This window comes from Lepus europaeus, chromosome X (genome assembly GCF_033115175.1).
Source record: "Lepus europaeus isolate LE1 chromosome X, mLepTim1.pri, whole genome shotgun sequence".
NCBI classification, from domain to species: domain Eukaryota; kingdom Metazoa; phylum Chordata; class Mammalia; order Lagomorpha; family Leporidae; genus Lepus; species Lepus europaeus.
Window position 1 is genome coordinate 31813066 of NC_084850.1, and position 22930 is coordinate 31835995.

A 22930-nucleotide genomic window follows, 5' to 3' on the forward strand; every position below is an offset into this window, starting at 1 on the left:
TTATATGGATGTAAAATGAAGTAAGGTAAAGAAAGTATCTGGCATAGTAATTGACTCATAGTAAGTGCTGAATAAATATTTTTACAAATTCTATATTTTAAATTATCAGGATACCTAGTAGAATATAATTTGAAAGATCAAATTCAAAAGGTGATCATTTGACTTGATCATTTTAATATTGTCCTATCTATGTGGTGTGATTGGAAAGAAGGTAAGGAAGAACTGTTCTTATCATTTTATATAATGAGCAAATGAGGCCAGGAGTAATTCTGTTTGTTAGGAAAAACCACAATGGTGTTTACCAGCAAGCCAGAGCTAGAACACAGTTGTGGCTAGAGTTAAGCTGCACTTTTTCCTCCACAGAGGGAAGAGTAATCCATGCCTGGGAGGTAGCCAACAAGAAGGACTTGCCCTAAGTTTAATGACTATCCATTATTTGAAAGGCAGATTCACAGAGAAGTGACAGGAGAGGTTAATGAGGTTAACAAAATCCCATAAGGCTTATCCAAAGATACACCATTTGACTAATGTATAGAACACACAAAAAACAAACCAGCCAAAAACAAAACAACAACAACAACAAAATTCAAACTATTCAATAGTTGCAAGGGCTTATAGGACAAATATTTTAGGATTCCAATTCTGGACAAAAATAATCATGTGTCTAAATGAAGCAAACTGGCACTTATGCAGTCCTGAAAATGTGACTGTGTCGTCAGTTTTCTTATTCTTTCAAAACACTTGATCTTTTTCCCATTACTTTGGGGATCTCAGGCATCCAAAGCAAGCCTACTTTTGACAAGCAATTACCAGGGCAGATGGGAAAATAGCCACCCTACCTCAGGGTGAGTGCCCCCATTTTGTTTTACTTGAAACATCACTAGCCATGAGGAAAATAATTCTGCTTAAAAAGCTATCTGTATTTTCAATAGCACCACCTTTTCCAGAGTCCTAGAATGTTGATGGCTAATGCTCCCAGCTGCTTTTAATGTTACACACTTGGTAGTATTATTTATTTGGACTAGTGACCAACTGAGTAGGATTAAATCAGGCTGCTATATTTAAGTAAAACCTAACGAGATTGTATTAGGTTTGCATATGAACATTCATGGCATTCGCATTTTCAGAACATGAAAACTGATTTATGCTACAACATTAAATGTTTTTCTGGTGCTGTACCAGCTTAGATAACTTATATCAAAAGCAGCATGTGTTCTGTGGAAACCCCAAAAATATGTTTATTAGAATCCTCAAATATATGTAAATTATGAAATATCAAATAGTAAGTATATGATGATATATAAATGAATAATGGGGTTAGGTTGCAAAATTAAGCATTTGAGGATATTCAATTATTCTTTCCAATCACATGATTACTATTGAATTCCCCAAAGCAGTCGAGTATCAAACAAAACTCTCATGATGAGATTGTCCATGATGCACAATCCAGAATGTTATCTTGTAATAAATGACTGTAAGGCACCTGTCACACATGAACCTCAAAGTATCCCTGAAGCCCTTGAATCAGTGCCAAGGGAATAGGTTGTAAGTACTTGGACCTTACAATTTCATAGAAACAGATATTTGAGTTGAAATCCTACAAACCTTTGTTTAGCTCCCACTGTGAACACCAGGCATTGGGAAGGACACAGAGGAAAAGCACACCGTCCTTGCCCCCAGAGTGTCCATCTACTAGGAAAGACAGATCTATAACTGTCATCCAAGACACGTTATGACAAGTACAATAACATGAGTACAACCTTGTTTAAAGGAGACTTATAGGGGTGGGGAAAATTGACACTTATCTGGAATACATAAATTGAGTTAAAACATATTTCCATTTTATAATCTCTGGACTTGAAGGAATCCTACACTTCATTTTGTAGTCCAGCCACCACTTTGTCATGACAGTATCAATGTGACTTCTCGAGATAGAGTTGCTGCAAAAATCCCTATTTTGGAAATGTGCATAGAAGAATTAAAATACATGCCTCATAGATTTCATAATGATACGATTGTGAACCAGTTGTTGATTTACCTGCCTTTATGTAGTTTATGCTCCCTACCTTCCTCCCCAGAAGTTCATACACCTTAATTGACTGTATATGTCATGGTCCTGCTTTCCCTAAAGCAGCACTTCTCCAAGTTTGGTCTTTAGAGCTGCAGCCTCAGCAACACTTTGGAACTTGTTAGAAATGCAAATACTCAGATCCCACACCAGAGCTAGGGAATCAGAAACTCTGGTGATGGGACCCAGCGATCTGCATTTTAATAAGCCTTCTGGGTCATTCTGGTGCTTAATCAAGTTTGAGAATCTCTAGTCTATAGGAGAGAAAGATTACCAAAAACGACAGAGGACCAACATCACAGTTCCAAAATAACACTCTGAAGAAAAGATCCTTTATTATGTAATGGCAGTGGATAGCAGGAATATCATAAGCCCCTTTACCAACCACTGAGAGCTATTTGCATTCCAGATCCAGATGGCACAAAGGACTAATTCTTGTTAAGGGTGTGGTAAGCCTATGGAAAGGGTGTGGGGGAACCCTTGAACCATACCTCATATGTAACAGATTTCTATCCCTTGGAGACTTGGGCCAACTGACAGCTCACAGAGAAATTTACAGAGCAGGATTCAAAGACTGGTGAGTGGAGAATTTGTGTGGCCACTCCCAGCTCAGTCCTCCCCAGTGCTATCTCTTGACCGGAGCTTGTGGGAAGGATTTCATCTGTTCCTATGGAGAAAACAACCTAACCTGCTCAGTGCTGCTAGATCCCCTGCTAGCTAGGTTCTTGATTTTGAATCTACCCTTCAAAGCTTGCTTATGGGCATGTTAGCTACAAAAGCAAAAACTATAACTTTTCAAACCCTGAGCTTCATTTTCCTTAGGAAAGTTTTTAATCAGAAATACAATGCAGTAAATTACATCTTCTTTCAGCAATTTAGTTTTCAGCCTTGTTTTTCAAACCAACTTTTGTGCTTGAGGTTAATGTTGTTGCCTGAGGTATTGAATGAATATTGGAAATTTGACATCGAAGACAAAAGACAACAAATAAGGGAAGAGGAGAATGGAACCAAGTGTTGATTGAAGGCTAGGGATAATTTGACTATGCCATGAAAATAGCTAATACAGAATGAATTAGACCTTTTGCATCAGAGCTGTCTAACAAGCAGCTTGTTAGTTAAATAAGGCTCTCCATAAAGTGTATTCTGACTAGCATTTCCCAAGATGCCCTGTTCTTCAGGCCAAGCTCCAAACACTTAGAGGATTCAGCATTTAGTTAAAATGGAGAAGCAATTCCTTTGGGGTTGCAGCTTTAGCATAGTGACAGCAGGTAGACAGCTTGGCAGCAGCCTTTATTCCCCCAGAGAACAGGAAGAGAGAGACTTGTGAGGGGTTATCTCCCTCATACGTGTTTTTTAAGTCATATTGGACATGCTCATCTAAGTTCAAGTTATCTTGCTCTAACCAATAACAGCAAGGAGACGTCCTTATTCTTATTTTTGAAGGTAAGAAGAAGCAAAGCCGCCCATCCATGTCTGTGAGTCAAAGGAGAGCCCCAAGCACTGATGACACGTATGTGCTACCTGCCTTTGAGAGTACATGATCATGTGCATGTACACACGCATACAAACCCAACACAGAAGACTGTCCACTGGGCACATACCTGCTGTGCCCATGTGCAAGGCCAGCTTCATGACAGTCTAAACATTAGCTTCTCTCACCTGTCTGGCTTAAAAGGGTTTAAAGAGTTCTACATATAACTGAATGGAAAAACTTTCAGAAAAAGACAGGCCCTTGAAGGACTCGAATTCAGATTGAGGGTCATTTTGATGTGGCAGAAATGTAAGAACATAAATGCTTCCCCAAGACAGGCCACTGACAGGCCAAGTAAGACTGCCTGATTTAGATAGATGGTGATTTGAAGAAGCCAAGGGCTCACTGTGAGAGGAAACAGGGGGCTGCCACAATGGGAATAAAGAAAGATACAGAAAGTAGGATTGTGCTACTACTAAAGGCAGCCCTCACCATACATGTATCCATAGTCAGCTAGGATCTAACCTTGGAAAAAGATGAATTATACAGGATCATTTGCCTATGAGAAGCATAATCAGAACAAGTTATATAAATAATGTTAGTGGCTGGGTGAATCAGGGAAAGCAAAGCAGAAATAAGACTACCATCCATAATTAAAGAAAACAGTTTAGTAGCCAGGAGTGCACAAACTAGTGGCTGAGCTGAACAAAGTGGCACATAACAATGCGCTGACCAAGAATATATATGAGGGCTCCCTAAGGGCCATTTGGAGCTGGCATAGCCTAAGGAAGTGAGTAAGCTCAGGAGCTTTCTTTTTGAATTGGAGAGTTTGCCTGCAACGTAGATTTTTTTCCTGGGTTTCTGCATGCAGTGTCAGTCAAGATTACTGAAAATTAAAAAGAATACTTTAATACTGTCCCAAAATGTAGACAATTTATACTGACACTGGATGACTGATATTGGTCAAAGATTACAGTAAGTACTGGTAATCCAGGAATAAAAGGAGCTACAAGTTATTCTTGTGAAAAATGGATGACACAGAGTGTGTAAATAATGGGAGCAAATGCAGCAAGATACAGGGAATCTTAGAACATTTAAAGGCTAATACATTACAAAGAGAGTTCAATACTGATAAATGTAGAATCATAAGTTTTATGGGGCTTTATCATATGCTGTAAGTTGGTGTGGATCATAAAATATGAAGAATAAAAAAGTAGGGGAGTTGAGAGACAAGTCTGCACATTATTTATGAATGATGAAGAGTGAAATGAATGAGAAGAACAAGTAGACAATGTCTTGAATAATGATGACTTTGATGAGTCGTTATCACACAAATCTGTGTGCTTCATAAAATATGAGGAATAATAAGGAGAAGAGTCAAAAGACAAGTCTACTCAGAATGAGATACAGAATGAAGGAAGAGGGGAATACAAGGGAAATGCACAGAATAATGATAACTTTTATGAGACTTTCACTCACCAGCCTGAATTCTTCATAAATATAAGCCATATAGAAAATAAAAGAGCAGCAAAAAGAAGAGACAGGTCTGTGTCTGCCATAAAATATGAGAAAATAATGCCAACGAGGCTTGACAAAATAAAAACAAAAATAATTGAGCCTAGTACAGCTGTGGAAAGACAATATCTAGATTAATGTGAACAAATAAAATGAGGGAGAGTGGGATTGTCTTGCCCATAGGATATCAGCAAGCACCTAGTCGACATTGTTGCAAAAGCCACCTTGTTAACTGGTGGAGGCTCCTAAGTTTGCAAATACTCACCCCTGCCATGTCCCCAACAACATTTCATGCTCGGGAAACAATGTTTAACTAATTTCTAAATGCTTTGACCTCAGTAACACACAGTCTCTTCTGGCTACAATCCCTATAGAGTTTGCCAGAGATTTTCTCAGCATGTTTCTGCTTAATCTATACCCTCCTTGTCAAATGTTGCTTTGTAAAGACCTCTGAAAGGTTACTGTATAAAACCAGAGACATCCTCTTAATATTCACTTCTTTTTACATTGGACTTAGAATCTGGGACCTGATCTGTCAGGATTAGTTCAAAACCCAGACCTCAGTGACTTCAAATGTCTTCTCTATTATGACAAATGGGATTTTAAAATTATAAAGAGGCTTGGAAAATCAGACATGGCAATGCAAGTGCCAATATGCCATTTGCATGTCATACTGAACTATGATTTACATAATTCATAAAATGGACAACTCGCTGGAAACAAAAAAGCTACTGATCTATGTCACAGACCTAGAAATGTTGGTCTGACAGCTCGGAATACACACAAACACTAATATCAACAATTATACAAGCTCACCATTTTGTAATACTTAATGCCTTTTAATTTGTATTGGGGAAAAATATTGCAGGATAAATCATATTAACATAACTTATAACCAATTCCTCAACAGAATTTAGTAGTGAGATTTATTGGCTAAAACACATAAAACAAAATTTTAGTGATAACTGTCTTTTGGTTATCTAGAAATGATAACCTCAAATGATCTGAACATTTGCCTCACCTTGCCGACTCTGTTAGAAAAATGTAATATCTCAGGGTGGAATTATTAGAGGTACTCTTAGAAGCCATGTTTGTCCAAATCACATGGCCACTTTTTTTTTTTTTTTGACAGGCAGAGTGGATAGTGGAGAGAGACAGAGAGAAAGGTCTTCCTTTTGCCGTTGGTTCACCTTCCAATGGCCGCTGCAGCAGGCGCATCTCGCTGATCCGAAGCCAGGAGCCGGGTGCTTCTCCTGGTCTCCCAAGTGGGTGCAGGGCCCAAGGACTTGGGCCATCCTCCACTGCCTTCCCAGGCCATAGCAGAGAGCTGGCCTGGAAGAGGGGCAACTGGGATAGAATCCGGCACCCCAACCAGGACTAGAACCCTGTGTGCCAGCGCCGCAAGGTGGAGGATTAGCCTGTTAAGCCATGGCGCCGGCCAACATGGCCAATTTTAATCCAGCATTGAGCTTCTCTGGATAACCTACTGGGTGAAAAAAAATCCTACTTGGTGAAAAAAAATGACATTGATGACCCTAGGAAAAATCATTGACCTTGTTCAACCCTCCGCAACCCTGCAAGCTCTAACTATAAAATGCATGTCCAAGAGCTCAGGGCTGCCAAGATTAGGGTTAGACTGCAGTGAAAAAGCTACCCCTGCCCAAATAAAAATGTACCTGTGAAAAATACTTGCTTGGGATTTATCCCAGGAACCTCTTCTTTACTGCCACACTCCTGGAATTTGTTAGAGCTTGTCACTCAGGCTAGAGCAGAAAGCTGTGGGCATGAACCTAGAAGACAACCCTATGAAGGGACTAGTTTAATGGAATCCCATTCTTTGGCAAGAATGAGACTCATCTATTTAAAGGGAAAATGTCCTGACATGTTTTATTTAAAGTAGGAAAGAAAAATAGGATACCATAATCAGGGATAATATATCTCTTCTGCAGACTTTAACTTAAAAGTTCACCCATCTAAGTTTGGTTGGTTGGTTGGTTGGTTCTTTTCCCAGAAAAAAAAAAAAACAATTTGGCAGTAGATATCAAGAGCCTTAAAAATGTTCATATCTATGTATGTAAATGTATATAAAATGCACACAGCAATTGGATACTGTTGATTATCATTAGTGACAGGACCAGGAAGTGGAACAGGGGTTGTCAGCAGGGATTTCAGTCATGTCTACATTGTATTTAGGAATTAACTAATGTAATTAACTTCAATGAGAGAAAAATATCCTTCCCAAGAAAATGATAAAAAAATTTTTTTGCAGAAAAAATTAAGAAAAAACAATGTCCTAAAATAGAGAGTGGGTTAGCAAATTCATCGAGAACTATTTCAAGAGTATATTATATGATAATAAGATGGGGTAGTAAAGAGCTCCTAATTTTACTAGTGTTGATACTTGTACTGTTCACTTAAAAAAGTCCAGGATTCTGAACTTTATCTCATATCATTTGAATTTTAATGGGTAAAAAAGACACACATACCCTCCCCCAAAATGTTATTGATAGTTATTACTGGTAAATTGAATTGTTTTCTTTGTTATCTTTGTGTTTTCCAAAGTCTCTATAACTTCACTTCTAAAATTTAGTTTCAACATGATTTTTAAAAATTTGTCTTTGGTTTTGTGTTGCAGGCGTGCCTGTGTGATTCGAGGCCAAGTGGTGGCAGTAGATGGAACTCCTCTAGTGGGTGTAAATGTCAGTTTCTTGCACCACAGTGATTATGGGTTTACCATCAGTCGACAAGATGGGAGGTATGTCACTGTTGCTTCAGATCATTGAGGGGGCCAAATACTGACTTTTAGCCATGGACAAAACCAGGGCTTAGATGACAGGGTGATAGTAAACCTATCTTCCATCCAGCTGTAAATGGAAAAGATATTGATGATATATATATATATATCCCCTATTCATCATCTGAATCAAGCCAAATTTCTCTTCTACCCCTTCAATGTTACTATCATGTCTTCTTGAAACCCTGACCATGTGGAAAGTTTTCTATCCTTCATCTAATTCCATTTATAAATCCAACTTCAAAGTTCAGTAAGATGATTCTGGCAATAAATAGGGAAACACAGAACACTTAGGCTATTCTCCCACAGCAGCCCCAAGATATTTCAGAAATGAATGTATACAAAAGATTTCTTCCAAGAAAACCTCTTAAAAGTTTTCATTTGATGTGTCCTTTCTAGGCTGCCTATCTGGCTAGTGACTACAAATGACTGACAGACATGGCCAGCCTATATAACTATAGGGATTTAACCTTAAGCACCAACCACCATGTTGCTCTCTAAGGGATTGTCAAGGTTCTCTGGAGCCTGAGAAGCAACATGTCTAAGTAAAACCTTTTCATCCTGGAAAAGCATTTGCTCTCCCTCTCTCCCTCTCTCCCTCTCTCCCTCTCTCCCTCTCTCCCTCTCTCCCTCTCTCCCTCTCTCCCTCTCTCCCTCTCTCTCTCTCTCTCTCCCTCTCCCCCCCCCCTCTCTCCCTCTCTCACATACACACACACACAGAGGACATTTTTATTGCTGTCATTTAGATAGACATTTGTTCAGAATATTTGAGTCAATAGGCCCACATGTCCAGCTTAAAGGTACCTATTTATGACTCTCAGAAACACTGTAATAATGGCCTTGAGGCGCTCTAGTCTCTAGGTGGCTATCCTTAAAATATCCTACTTATAACAAGCTACTTCAATGCTTACAAAGAGACCTGTTGACTTGGAGCTTTAGCACAGTGTGAGAGACCATCTGATTTCAAGAACCTACAATCAAACCTTATTAGTCCTAACCACTTGAGAAATGTTAATTGTTTGACTTGGGCCGTGCTGAAATTATTTTTTCAACTGCCTGTCAAGAAAGTACTTATAAAAATTAGTTTAAAAAGATAAGAATTTTAACCTACTTAAGAAAACAGACTGTTTTTAAGGACTTCAGTAAACTATATGAATTACTTACATATGTTATATTGCGAATTAATAGCTAGCCATCTATTCATTATTATAACACAGAATTTCTTTTTTTTTTAACTTTTATTTAATGAATATAAATTTCCAGTGTACAGCTTATGGATTACAATGGCTTCCCCCTCCCATAACTTCCCTCCCACCTGCAACCCTCCCCTCTCCCGCTCCCTCTCCCCTTCCATTTGCATCAAGATTCATTTTCAATTCTCTTTATATACAGAAGATCAATTTAGTATAAAGATTTCAACAGTTTGCACCCACATAGAAATACAAAGTGAAACATACTGTTTGAGTACTAGTTATAGCATTAAATCAAAATGTACAGCACATTAAGGACAGAGATCCCACATGAGGAGCAAGTGCACAGTGGCTCCTGTTGTTGACCCAACAAATTGACACTCTAGTTTATGGAATTTCTTTTATAGCAGAATATATGTAGACTACATGGTGATATATATTTCCTTTCAAATATTCTATCATTGGACTTTTCTCCCAATAAAACTGAATGATGGAATTTAGGTAGTTCAGTCACTAGTAACTGGTACACAAAACTAGCCTCACCCTTGCCAGCATCTTCAACCATGTGCTATAATTTGAGAAATGTGAGAAATGGATTGTTTATTTTTTGTTAAAGATTTATGTTCTTTTTGGGGAGTCAGGGAGAGAGAGGGAGAGAAGGAAAGAGGGAGGGAGGGAGGGAAGGAGGGAGGGAGAAAGAGAGAGAGAGAGAGAGAGAGAGAGAGAGAGAGAGAGAGAGAGAGAAAGGTCTTTCATTTGATGGTTCACTCCCCCAGATAATTCAGGCGCAATGGCTAGGGAGGGCTAATCCAAAGCCAGGAACTTGGAACTCTATCCAGGTATTCAACATGGGAGGCAGGGACCAATGTACTTGGGCCATCTTCTGCTACCTTCCCAGGTACATTAGTAGCAGGGAGCTCAATCAGAAGTGGAGCAGCAGGGACTCGAACTGGTGCTCATAGGGGATGCTGGCATCATAGGTAACAGCTTAACCTGCTACACCACAACGCCAGCTCCAGAGCAATGGGCTATTTCCTTAAATAAAGATGCCTTCTGAGACATTTGACTTCTCATGGAAACCTGCTGGGCCGTCTGTTTCTTTTGTTTTTGTTTTAGTTTGCATGCAAAGGATTAAGTGAATTATCTGTTATTCACAAAAAGAATCTAAAAGAATCTTATGCCTAAAATATCTAAAAATTTCTGCCTCCAGTTTACAGAGAACATTTGTTGTCATTTTCACATTTTTAGTTTTAAGTAGAATACCAAGACCTTCTCCGGAGCCGTCTGTGAGAACTAGGTTTATATAGGTGACAGATAATAGCCAGAGTCCCCTCTGGCAATAAGTCTCCCCCGGGCTCCAAAAATGTTGTAAGTATTCAAAATATGTACCCCAAATGCCAACCAGACTGCCCCCCTGTTATTTCTTGGACATAAAGTGACAATGTGATGAGAGTTGACATTTATATGTTTCAGCTTGTTGCTACCTCAGATTGAGTAAGTATATTTCAAAAGTAGAAAACCATAAGGAAAACATGCCTGAGAGTAAAGGAGTATAAAAAGGCTGAGGTTAGTGTTTAGATAGCTTAGTAGACAGAATGTGGTATGCAAGATGCTAAGAGGGTCCTCTGTCTCCAAATGTCAACTCTCCAGTCTACAGCAGTGTTTGTAATTCTCATCAATGGTATCACTGCTTTGGATTAACCTATTAATGCTCTCAAAGTCTATATAAAGGCAAATATGTTATGTGGGTTGTACAACTATTTAACTCCATTGTCAACCACTTAAAAAAGTTCATTGACAACTTTATCTTGAGAACAAAGAAAGGCCCAGAATGTGGGACAAAAGTCTTGTGTATAAAGTAGAAGGCTGTGATGGACTGCTGAGCCCTTTTTAAGTCTAGCGGGAGGAAGCATTTGCCTAGTGGTTAAGACCCTCGAGTCCCACTGGAGTGTCTGAGTTCAGTTCCCAGCTCTGGCTCTGAACTCCAGCTTCCTGCCAGTACAGACTCTGAGACACAGAAGTGATGGCCCATGTAATTAATTCTGTTCCTCCCACCTGCGGGGGAGAACTGTATTGTATTCCTGACTCCTGATTTTGGCCCCAGCCCAACCCTGGCCATTGCAGACATTTGGAGAGTGACTAGCAGATGGGAGATCACCCCACCCCCGTCTAACTCTCTGTCTCTGTCTCTGTCTCTCTATATCTCTCTCTCTCCATCTCAAATAGTTTTTTATAAAGTCTGAAGTTTGATTTTCAGATAGAAAGGGGCCAGCATAACAGAAAATAAAATAAACAATTCTGAAGGAGAAACAAATACTTATGAATGTCTACTCTATGCCAAACACTTTTCATTAATGTCATCCTAATTTTATTATCACGAAGACTTTATGCTATTGATATCATTATTATCATTATCCTCATTTGGTAGATGAGAAACATTATCTAGATTAATACAGTTCTTATAGGTAGAGCTCAATATTTTAGCCCAAGTAGCCTGGCTCTTATTATCTATGATTTACCACCTTTAACTTAGATATAAGAGGGGATTTCAGAAAGCTCGTGGAAAATGGGAATAAAGTTTATTTTAGTGCAGCAGATTTTCAAAATCTATACAGAGTTTTTTCATAATATACATTTCCATGAATGTTCTGAGGGTCCCTCATATAACTGATACTTAGTAAAGTGTTGAAAGAAAACTACTTAAAATAATTTGGCTAATAAGCACAATGGGTGAAATGAGAATGACTTTCTTAAATGAGCAGCGTTAAGAGTCTCAATAGCTTTGTTCTGAAGGCTAGAAGATGAAGAGAGGCTCTGTCTGAGTCCCCTCAAAGCAAAAGTTGGTTCATTTATAAAGAAAGGAAGTCAGAGATAAGCATTTTGCATTGATGATATTGGCCTCATTTTATCAATGAGACAACTGCAGCTTATGGAGTTCAAATAACTAGCTCAGAGACACAAAGTTAGCATGGTAAAGCTGAGATTAGAACACACATATGTGTGAAGCCAAACCCATATTCTTTCCACAAAACAAGATGCCTGCTCAATCTTGCTAGCAGTATGAAAAAATTCCCAGCTACATATGTTTTTGTTTGGATAGTTTGTTTCATTTTTTTGTGTGTGTGTTTGTTTTATTGTTTTTAAATAGATAAGCACTTCACTTTTAAGGAGTCAAGAGTCAAGGTTTGTGTGAAGCAAATAAACTTGCCCAAGGGCATAGAGTTAAATCAACATAGAAAGTGAACTAGAGGAAAGGTTTCTTGACAAGTAATGTTGGATTTTCACAACTACTCTTGCCTTAAACTGCTCCGATATTATCATGAATTCAGCCTCTCTGTCTTAAACCATAAGCTGTTTGCAGTTTTTTTTTTTTTTTAGTGCAAACCTAGATTATTTTCTATAGTTAATGCCGTTCTTAAAATCCTCTTTTTGGAAACTGCCTTAATGCTACAGCTACCTCACTGAAAAGCAGCCATAAAAAATACTATATTATCCATCTTTTGCTACTATCCATTTTTCTTTATACGCAAGATTTCTGCAGCAAGACACAATGGGAATTATTATAATAAATATCATAAATATCATATAAAGGGTGTGATGAGATGTCCATAATTAAGTCTGATTCCCTATCAGGGTTTCTTATCATTGAAAACATGTTTTACTGAAATGTCTTTTTCAATGCACAAAATTGCTTACATCTCTCCCCTGTGGATTTAAGTTGCTTTGAATATTAAGGATCATCATATTGCCCTTGAACCATTTTTAAGATCTAATGATAATAATTTATCATTATCTTATATCTAAATAGTATTTCATGCTTTTCAAATGCTCTCAAGTACATCATCTCAAAGAATGTCATTATAGTTAAAAGAGAAATAAGGTAGAATCACCTAGTGCAGAATGAACTGAAATCTGAGCCTGTTATGCTCCAAGGCAACAGTCTTGGTAAAGGCCACATGTGGGAGTGGACAGAGTTGGCTTATGTGAGATAGCCTTGCTGTGGTCAGAGATATAGAAGGAATTTTAGGTAGAGTTGGGCAGGGCCCGTTACAGGCTGTCCAAAAAACAAAGCAAGAAACATTCTGGAATGAACTCTAAATTTATAAATCTAGCATTCAAATCTAACAGGGAGCCCATAATGGTAGTCGATGTGGAGGGTTTCAGCATGACATGGTTCAACCAAATTCCATGGAACAAATTTCCTCTGCTGGTATCCTTCTCCAAATGCCATCTCAAAGACACCATCTTGCTTCTAATACTATGTTTGTGACCTTGAACAAGATATTTAACCTTTTGTCTCCTTACTTTTCTTATGTTACATTATAGGAATTTTTTTGAGGATGAATAATGCATTATATAAAATATGGTGCTGAATGTTAAATGCTCATCTTTAACACAAGAGGAAATATCAGTATCAGATTGGGTCGTCCAGCAATCCATGCAGTGATTTTAACAGTGTTAAAATTGATTTACAAATTTGGGGTGGATATCAACTAATAGTATGGAATTTCTTTTCGGTAGTGTACCAGAGAGTGAAATATTTAGCTAGAGGGAATTTACAAAATAGAGAATACAAATGTGTATAGCTGAGTCCTGAAAGAAAAAAAAAGGACACTAAAATTAATCCAATTTTTAACTTTAATTTTACTTTGGTTGTTCATTTGGTTGAAACTGTCATTTTTTCTTTTCCATTTCAGCTTTGACCTTGTAGCTATTGGCGGTATCTCTGTCATCTTAATCTTTGACCGGTCACCTTTCCTACCTGAGAGGAGGACACTCTGGTTGCCTTGGAATCAGTTTGTTGTGTTGGAGAAAGTAACCATGCAGAGAGTTGTATCAGACCCACCATCTTGTGATATCTCTAACTTTATCAGTCCAAACCCTATTGTGCTTCCTTCACCACTCACATCATTTGGAGGATCCTGTCCAGAGAGGGGAACTATTGTTCCTGAGCTGCAGGTAAGTATATTGGCCTTAGAACAACAACAAAAAAATGATAGTACCACAGCGTCATCAACAGTTTATAGTGGCTACATTTCTTCTCCTGTTATTCCTACTACCTCTATAATATAACTGCCTTTTATCTGTGGAGAGAAGCCTTCAAATACAGTCTCTCTGGACCTGTCCAGGGAGAATGGCATTGGACATTCTGTTACCAGAGCATTAAGGCATTCTTTGTGTGGCCATGGAATAGCAAGATGAACTAGCTGTCATGAAAACTAAACCCCAAACCTTGACTTACTAGACACCACACTGTACAAATCTACCTGGCTTAATGGTGGTAACAGTATAACCAATAAGCTTGGACTATTTGTGGCTCTGAAATTAAAGCTCCTTAAGAAATCTAGTTTTCTCCCTTTGTCTAGCTTACATTTATTGTTACTGTTCTTAAAAGTCATGAATACTCTTCTTGTTTAGCTGTGTTTAGTAAAGTGATTTTTAAGCCTGTGGGTTTTTTTTTTAAATAAACCTTTGATTCTGAGTATTCAAGCTTTTATAGGTAGAAGACATTTGTGAACATTTATATTTTAGTATCCCAGAGAATTCTTCTTTAGTGAGCATTCAATATTGTCATTTCAGTATTAAGTCATTCAGACAGCCACATTGAAATTCTCTTACCACATTATAGAAACATTTTTTTAAATATATGGAAACATTTTAATCATGGCTAAATGTGGAAGCCACCAAAATGGACTCATTTCTAAAGATTCAGAAATAAAGAAGTATACTCAAAGAAAAGTAAATGGGTACTCCAAGATCAAATTGATTTTTCCTCAATCTCAACATCCCTACCAGCTATTAGCAGTGTCTAGACAATACCACTTTGGAGAAGCTCCCACAAAATACTCAAAGTGCTCTACAGGAAAGGCATCCAATGAGTTGCCCCTCTTGTTCTTCCCATTGCTATTCCTTATAAAGGAGGAAAAACAGCACAGCATTTAATAAGTACTTTGAATTGGTACACCACTCCTCCATAGATATCATGAGGAAGTACAGGTCTTCTTTCAGCACCAAAATTTTCAACCTTATTTTAGATTGCATGTTTCCTTAGGAAAATGAAATACTAAGGTGGTAAGTGTCATGCTATCATTCACTACTGTACTTCTTCCACCATCTGAGAAGACAACCAATAGACAACTCTGCTATCAAAGGAAAATAGAAAAAACGGGCATGGAATACGCAAGAGGGATTTGGTCCTCAGATGTAGGAAAATGACCAAAACTCCTGGACAGTATGACATTCTATGTATTTAACAATCACTTTTGCTGATCAGTTTCTGCCCAGGTTTGGGAAAGTAAGAAGAAACAAAGTTCTGAAATAAAAAATGAATGAGAGCCCAAATCTATTCACACTATTCATATCAACTTAAATATGTTAAATAGGATAGGATTTTTCTTCAGATGTGTCTTGAAGGATGAAAGCCATGGAAAACAAGATTCAGTTTTAGTTACCACTTTTGATTATTTGATGATTTCTTTGGAAACAAGCAAATAAGTAATAGCAATTAATTAAATAAGCCAAGTGATATTTTCACTCTAAGATCGACATTTAGTATAAAATTTACACAGGAATTAGTGGGAGTTATTTGCTTCTCAGTCACAGGTGCCAACTTGGAGAAACCTGTTCCCAGTCTTTGGTATACCCAGGCACAGAGAAATATATAAGAAAAACCTGATTAAAAATTTGGCCTCGAGGTCATTCCAAAGCTCCAAAGAAAATGAATGTGATGGCATCAGTAAAGATTAATTCTAGGGAAACCATAATCTCTGTCATAAAATATCACTTGCTGGGCCTGCTTCTGGAGCCCTTCTTCTCAGAAAGCCCAACCTGAATAAGAATTAGAGCAACAGCTTTGTGATCTATGACTTAGCACCAAACAAGATTTTGTGTATGTATATAGAAGAAAAAGACCCCTCAACAGCATCCCTAGCCCTGAATTGCTTAACATTCAGCAGTGTGATCTTGCCAACTCCTACTAAGCAATTTGCAGGGCTCTATGGAAAAACTGAAACTGTTCTTTATGCAATCTTTCCTGGCAAGGGAAAAATGAGAGCAAGCCTTAGAGTTGACTGAATGTCTTGTCCAAGTGCAAGCCTGGTGCAAAATTTGAAATGTATAGTCACACAATCTCACAAAGATTCAGGAACAAATGCCATGACATCCATAAATTGCTTTAGGTTTTCTCCGTTGGTGTGTTTCTAAGACAATGCAATATCATCATCTACCAGTGACCATTGAAAAGAGCCAATGTGGCTTTTTTTAATTTCTTTCAGGTTGTACAAGAGGAAATCCCCATTCCTTCCAGCTTTGTAAAGCTAAGTTACCTGAGCAGCCGCACCCCTGGGTATAAAACCCTGCTTCGGATTCTTCTGACACATTCAACGATTCCTGTAGGGATGATAAAAGTGCACCTCACAGTAGCTGTGGAAGGTCGACTCACACAGAAATGGTTTCCTGCTGCAATTAATCTTGTCTACACATTTGCCTGGAACAAGACCGACATCTATGGACAGAAGGTTTGGGGCCTGGCAGAGGCTTTAGGTATGTTGAACTAATTCCATAAAAATAACAATATTATGCTTACAAAACAGAAAATACTAGGTGCATATTATTTTGTGTTTGCACTATTGATTTTTTTTCTAAAAGATCTAAGGTAATTTTTCATTTAAACACTCCCTTTGGACATGTTTAGAGTTCCCTTTTCATATGTTTCTGCTTCAGGATGATTTTAGCTCTCCTTCCATGATGGCTGTAGACCAATGGAATCACATGGGGTCTGACTTGTAACTGTCTCCAGAGCTGAATGTTGCCTTCTAACTGTGACCTTTGGCATGGCGTTCTTTAGGCCATGTTGTTGGGTTTGACATTTAGACTGTCATTTCCACTTAGAAACTAAAAAAATATAACTTCAGTTATTATCTTTTATATCTAAGATGGTTAGACTCCATTAACTTGTTACTTTCGTAGGTTAAATAAAAAATCATCCTGCCTTCCTATTCCTTTTGATTTTCTGAATCTCAAAACTTTAAAGCCTAAAATCTTACAGATAACAGAGACCTTAAGAGATCCTTTAGGTATGTGGTTTTCAGATATTTTATTTTCTTGAACAAATGACATTTTTAAAAAAGAACGAGTCTGAGAGTTTCCTAGTTGTTTTTGTTTTTGTTTTTGGCCAAGTAAGAATATTTGTTTGTTTGTTTGTTTATCTGAAATGTAGAGAAAGAAAGGAATAGAGAGCTCCCTTCTCCTGGTTGACTCCCCCAGATGCCTGCAGCAGCTAGGAGGAGGGGCCAAAACTAGGAGTTAGCACTCAATCCAGGTCTCCTGCTTGGGTGATAAGAACCCTGTCACTTGAGCCATCATCAGTGCCCCCCAAGGTCTGCATTAGCAGGAAGCTGCAGTCGGGAGCTGCAACTGGGAATCAAAACCAGGTTCTCTGATATGGGTCCCAGGCATCCTAACCAGTGTCTTAATCACTAGACTAAACACCTGCCTCCATAAAAATATTTTAAAAAGAAAAATAAACACAATTTATTGTTTCCTACCACTGCCATATTTTCATGAAGGAGGGATGCCTTAACACCAAAAAACAGAAGCGGAACTGTCCTAACAAATCACAGTAAGCAATGTTACCCTAACCCACAGAGACAGAAAGATGATCAGACTGCAGAAGTCAGTGAAAATTTCATCAAGGTCTATGAGCCTGCAGATGGGAACCATAGATCCTTGTACCTTTGAATAGTATCTCATGGAACCCACCCTCGGGCAGATGATAAATCTATTGTAAAGCTCTCCAGAGGAGATGATTTCGTGTCCTGCCTTAGAAGTGTCTTCCATGGTACAACTCCTATGCAACTGACCTATATGAGGGAATTTTAAGCTTGTGGCAAAATGGGATGAAAAGACAACTTTATTTGGATGAAAAAAAATTGAGGGGCTGGTGCTATGGCATGGTAGGCTAAGCCTCTACCTGCAGCACCGGCATCTCATATGGGTGCCAGTTCAAGGCCCAGATGCTCCACTTTCGATCCAGCTCTCTGCTATGGCCTGGGAAAGCAGTAGATGATATCCAAGTCCTTTGGCCCCTTCATTTAAGTGGGATACCCGGAAGAAGCCCCTGGCTCCTGACTTCAGATCGGCCCAGCTCCAGCTGTTGTGGCCATTTGGGGAGTGAACCAGTAGATGGAAAACTGTTCTCTCTGTCTGTCCTCTGTCTGTAACTCTATCTCTCAAATAAACAAATAAATAAATTTAAAATCTATACATAGCTCTTTCATAATCTGCATTTCCATGAATTTTCTAATTTTCTGAAAACCTCCTTTATTTCCTAGACAACAGTGTTTTCAGTTCCTCTCTTTTTTTGCCAGAGGGTGAAAATAAAAATTTAAAAAAAAAAAAAACTTGTAACCCTTCTTTGCCCAAGTGACCTGCATATATATTTACATAATTAACTCATCTCTGTTGGACTTTCTTAGAATGTGGGAACAATAAACAATAAAGAGCAACAGAGCCTCACAGGCTTGCGCAGGACAAACTGTAGTTCTAGAAGGCCAGCATGTGCTCTGTCAACTCAACAGAAGTCCTGGTTGTCCTCTGTGCAGCAAGAGTCCACTACTTGTCACAGTGCTGATGTGATCATCTTTATGATTGAGTTCATCTCTTCCTCTGCCATACGAACTGCTGACATTTTATCTCAGCTCTTCACCAACTTACGCCTGCTAGCTTACTCTGTATATCATATTCATATTCCTGTTGGAAAGAGAGTGTCCAGTGAGCATAGTGATGAAGAGAACATAATTCTGGAGCCAGACACCCTCCCTAGGTTCAAATCATCCCTTCTCCACATACTAGCTCTGTGACATTGGGTAATTTACTTCATCTGCAAGTACCACAGTTTCTCTATCTATAAAATGGATTCCATAAAGATTATGTTACCCATAAGGTTGTAATGACATGACAATTACAGGAGGCAAGTAATATAAAGTGTTTGGCACATTGTAAGCATTCAACAAATATGGGTTGCTGGTATTTTTATTTTCAATTTGGCTGTGCCAGAGTATCAGGATCACATGGTATAAAGCCTGGAGCCTATAAAGGTGGTTGTTGCCTCAGCTTCTCTATGAAGAGGGCTGTGGGTCTAACAGGCAGGCACTCCATGCTACTCATTCTCCATTTAAAATATTTATTTTTATGTATTCAAAAGGCAAAGAGGCACAAACAAAGAGATCTCCCATCTCTGTCATATGCTAACTTTATGTTTAACTTACTGAGGAACAACCAAACTGTTTCCCATGGCATTTGTACCATTTTACCAACCTTAGTCTATACATGGCATGAGATATATTTTATCTCTGCCTTTTAAATGGCTCTATTGCTAAAGATTTTTAAAACATTCGTCCTTGTTCGAGTTAAACACCATCAGTGACTTAGCTTCAAATATGCCAATGGGTAATTGAGTAAACAAGTAATATTAGAAGAAACTTTCTAGTATGGACCCCAGTGACAAAACCTCCATTCCTATTATTTTCTTATGGGTGTAGGTTTATTTCCTATTTCTATAATTTTGTTCTTGGTTAAAACTCAGACATTCTCCCTATAAAATGACTTTAATAAAAATGCTAGAATATATGCTGCTTATTCCATCTTAATCCTAATAACAGTGATGAAATCAGCAAGGGACAATTGACCCAAAGTGGGAGAGAAAAAAAGATGTTGCTCTCTGCACTTCAGGGCCACATTTCTTAGAATGGAGAAAGAAAACTGGCAAGGCTCCCAAGGAAAACAGCCCAAAAAATTGCTTGTGTAGTATCTAGGGTGGAGTACGGATTATTTACCTTGTAGAAGATGTCCCTGATAACTTAATCATGGTTTTCGGGGGGTTGAAGGGATTGTATTTATTACCTAGTCTTCATCTCAATCTAAGAGAATTTTCTGACAAAGCAAAGTGTTTTAACAGGTGGTAGAATGAAGTTGGGAAATCCACTAAGACGATAGATTCTAAATCCCTTAAGAACACAGTAGACAAGAAATAGTTCAAGTGATGAATGGATGAAGACAAAGCAATCATATACATGATCACTGAGCTGATACCTTAATATCAATGATTGAATCTAAAAAACAATTAATGAAACATTTATTTGTACTCTTGGCTATACTTCATAATCACATAACTGTTAAGTGAAGGAACAGAATAAATTTTGCACCAGATATTAATAATACTGCTAAACATGATATTTTTCAAATTGTTTTAGATTCAGAAATCCTAGTATAGATAGTTGGTAGGCAGGATAATAGCCACCCCACAAAATGCCCATCCTTGGAACTTTTGATTATGTTATATGGCTTGCCAAAAATTAATTAAGGCGACAGATAAAATCAAGTTGTTAGCCAGCTTCTGGTTTGAGATTGGAAATTATCCTAGGTTTTCTGGGTGAGCCCAATGTCATCACAAGGGTCCTTAAAAGTGGAAGAAGGAGGCAGAGGGTAACATCAGAGTTATAGAAAGATATAACTATGGAAGAAAAGCATAGGGAGATGCAACATTGCTACCTTTGAAGATGGGGGAAAAGAGCTATGAATCAAGGAATATGAGTGACTGCTAGAAACTGGAAAAAGCAAAGAAATATATTTTCCCTTAGAATCTCTAGAAGGAACTCAACCCTGCTGACACCTTGATTTTTGCTCAGAGGAACACATTTGAGATTTCTGATCTTAACTCTAAAAGGATCCATTTGTCTTGTGTTTGTGGCACTTTGTTACATCAGCAATAGGAAACTTATACAAGCCTTGACTGACATCCATGTAGTCCTACTTATAGCAAGGATTTGGGTTAAAAGAAAGTTGTCTCTCTGTTCTTCCTTCTTATGCCAGTTAAATATTAATCCCTGGCCCATCCTTTTCTGGGTTGCAGAGAAACAGGGGTTCAGATTCCAACAAGCTGAATTTGATGGGATGGTGAATAAATATCTAAATTGAAATGTAGGACTTGGTTTCAAATGCAGGACTCTTATTTCCTACATAGTTCACCTGTGGGAATTGGTGTGCTCACTAAGGGCTAGAATCTCACAAAAGAAAAATAGAGTGTTGAAGAAACAGCTAAAATGAGAAAAGGAATGCCTGAGAACCTAGAATATCTTACCATTTTTTTTTTTTTTGTAATGAAACGACTTTGCCGCTGGAGGGATAATGCCAAAGTAAATAAATTACATACAGTGGATCTGTGAAGTCCTTTCTTGGAGAAGTATCAATGGCAATTGATAATATTGATTAATCCAAGTACAATATTGATCAAGTAGAAGAGTAAAATCACCCCCAGGATTCCAGTACAAAAGCCACAATCACTAGTTCATCCAGCTTAAAGATTTATTGTTTGATACACAGACAAGACTCCCTTGCTAAAAACTCGGTGTGAACATTTGAAATCATTTGGTCTTAATGCTTTATTCTCTAGTTCTAAATAAGATGCAATGTCTGGAAATCATTGTATTTTATTTAGTTTCTTTCCCAACTCTTCTCCTTGCAAAACAATGTAAAAAAAAATCATTATTGTTAAGTCCGCATTGGTGTTAAAATTCTAGAGACGGCTTATTTAATTTGACAAACTGACTTGTTCAGGGGCTCTGATCTGCATCCATTATGTGAATTTTGTCAAAATAATTCCCTATGTCCGCCTGTGTCTGCATACATTATCAGTATGTAATAATGTATTCTGCATGGTCTTCATTTTAATTAAATTAAATTGCAGCAGTTTGGAGTCCTGGAAGTTCAGGAAATCAGCCATGCGCCTTTAGTAGCACTGCTATAAACAATTCCATCTATTTTCCTTCAAGCTTATTGGCAACAACAATTGCATAATTATTTAGTACAGTAGTTTGGCAAGTAAGAATGATGTTTCTGGGAGAACTCGACTTCCTAAAAGTTCACAACACATAGGAGTCTGGCTAAATTGTGTTAGAAACAGGGGGACATTAATAGTAATAGGTGCTAAGCTACAGTTGCTTTGTGCACACAAAATGTTCCTGAGAATGATGCTTTAGTATTCATAAATCTCCTTTCAGTAAAATCTAAACAGGCTGGGCAGTCACAAAAATAGCATCTGCTGAGCATTTTCATAATAAATCGGCAGTGCTTTACAATTTGCAAAGTACTTTCACGCATATTATCTCATTTTAATTCTTAAACACCTGCCTGGAAACCATGAAGGAATTAATACAACCTATGTTTACAGAGGGGAAACTGAGGTTCAGAAAGCGCAAGTGATTTGCCTAAAACCCTATACAAACCAGGGATTTCAATTTGGGTCTCCCAGTCATGAGTTCTGTATGCCTCGCATTGCTGCCTCTCCACTAAGATGACCAACCCACCTTAGCGTGTGCCCAATTCAACGTCCCAGTGGCTTTCTGTCAGAGGAGCTAGCAGAGATGATCATCTTTCATCACTTCTCTCCACTCATGAATCATAACCGTTAACTGAGAGCAGAGCTTTTCTATCCATTCAACTTTATAGGCACAGTACCAAGGATATGAGTTTCTCAAAGACCTAAAAAATGTTTGTGATCTGAGAAACCTAGTTTACTGGCACCAAAATATGAAAAGAAAATCAGAAAGTCAGTGTCAATGAATGTTTAAATAAGTATCTGCAGCATGGAGCATCTCAATGTGTCAATTGCAACTCAGTTTTCACACATGTGGAATATGTTTTATGTGAGAATATAGATTGTGTCCATTTTTGAATACCTGATAAGATGGGATAGGCCCTCCAAAAGTGAAAGTGCTTGGTGTCCATTAATGTGTTTAATGACCCTAATACTGTGGTAAACAAGTGGTATGTGCTCATTTCTTTTTTTTTTTTTTTAAGATTTATTTATTTATTTGAAAGTCAGAGTTACACAG

At 38.0% G+C, this 22930-nt stretch overlaps 1 protein-coding gene across 1 annotated transcript in view; it reads left to right on the forward strand.

Annotated features, from left to right (window-relative positions):
* The window catches only part of TENM1 (teneurin transmembrane protein 1), an 893298-nt gene that overhangs the window by 727109 nt on the left and 143259 nt on the right, over window positions 1-22930 (forward strand). The window contains exons 18-20 of the mRNA XM_062183627.1: window positions 7690-7809; window positions 13736-13997; window positions 16313-16580. Of these exons, the coding sequence (XP_062039611.1) occupies window positions 7690-7809; window positions 13736-13997; window positions 16313-16580 (650 nt within the window). The remainder of the gene's footprint in view (window positions 1-7689; window positions 7810-13735; window positions 13998-16312; window positions 16581-22930) is intronic.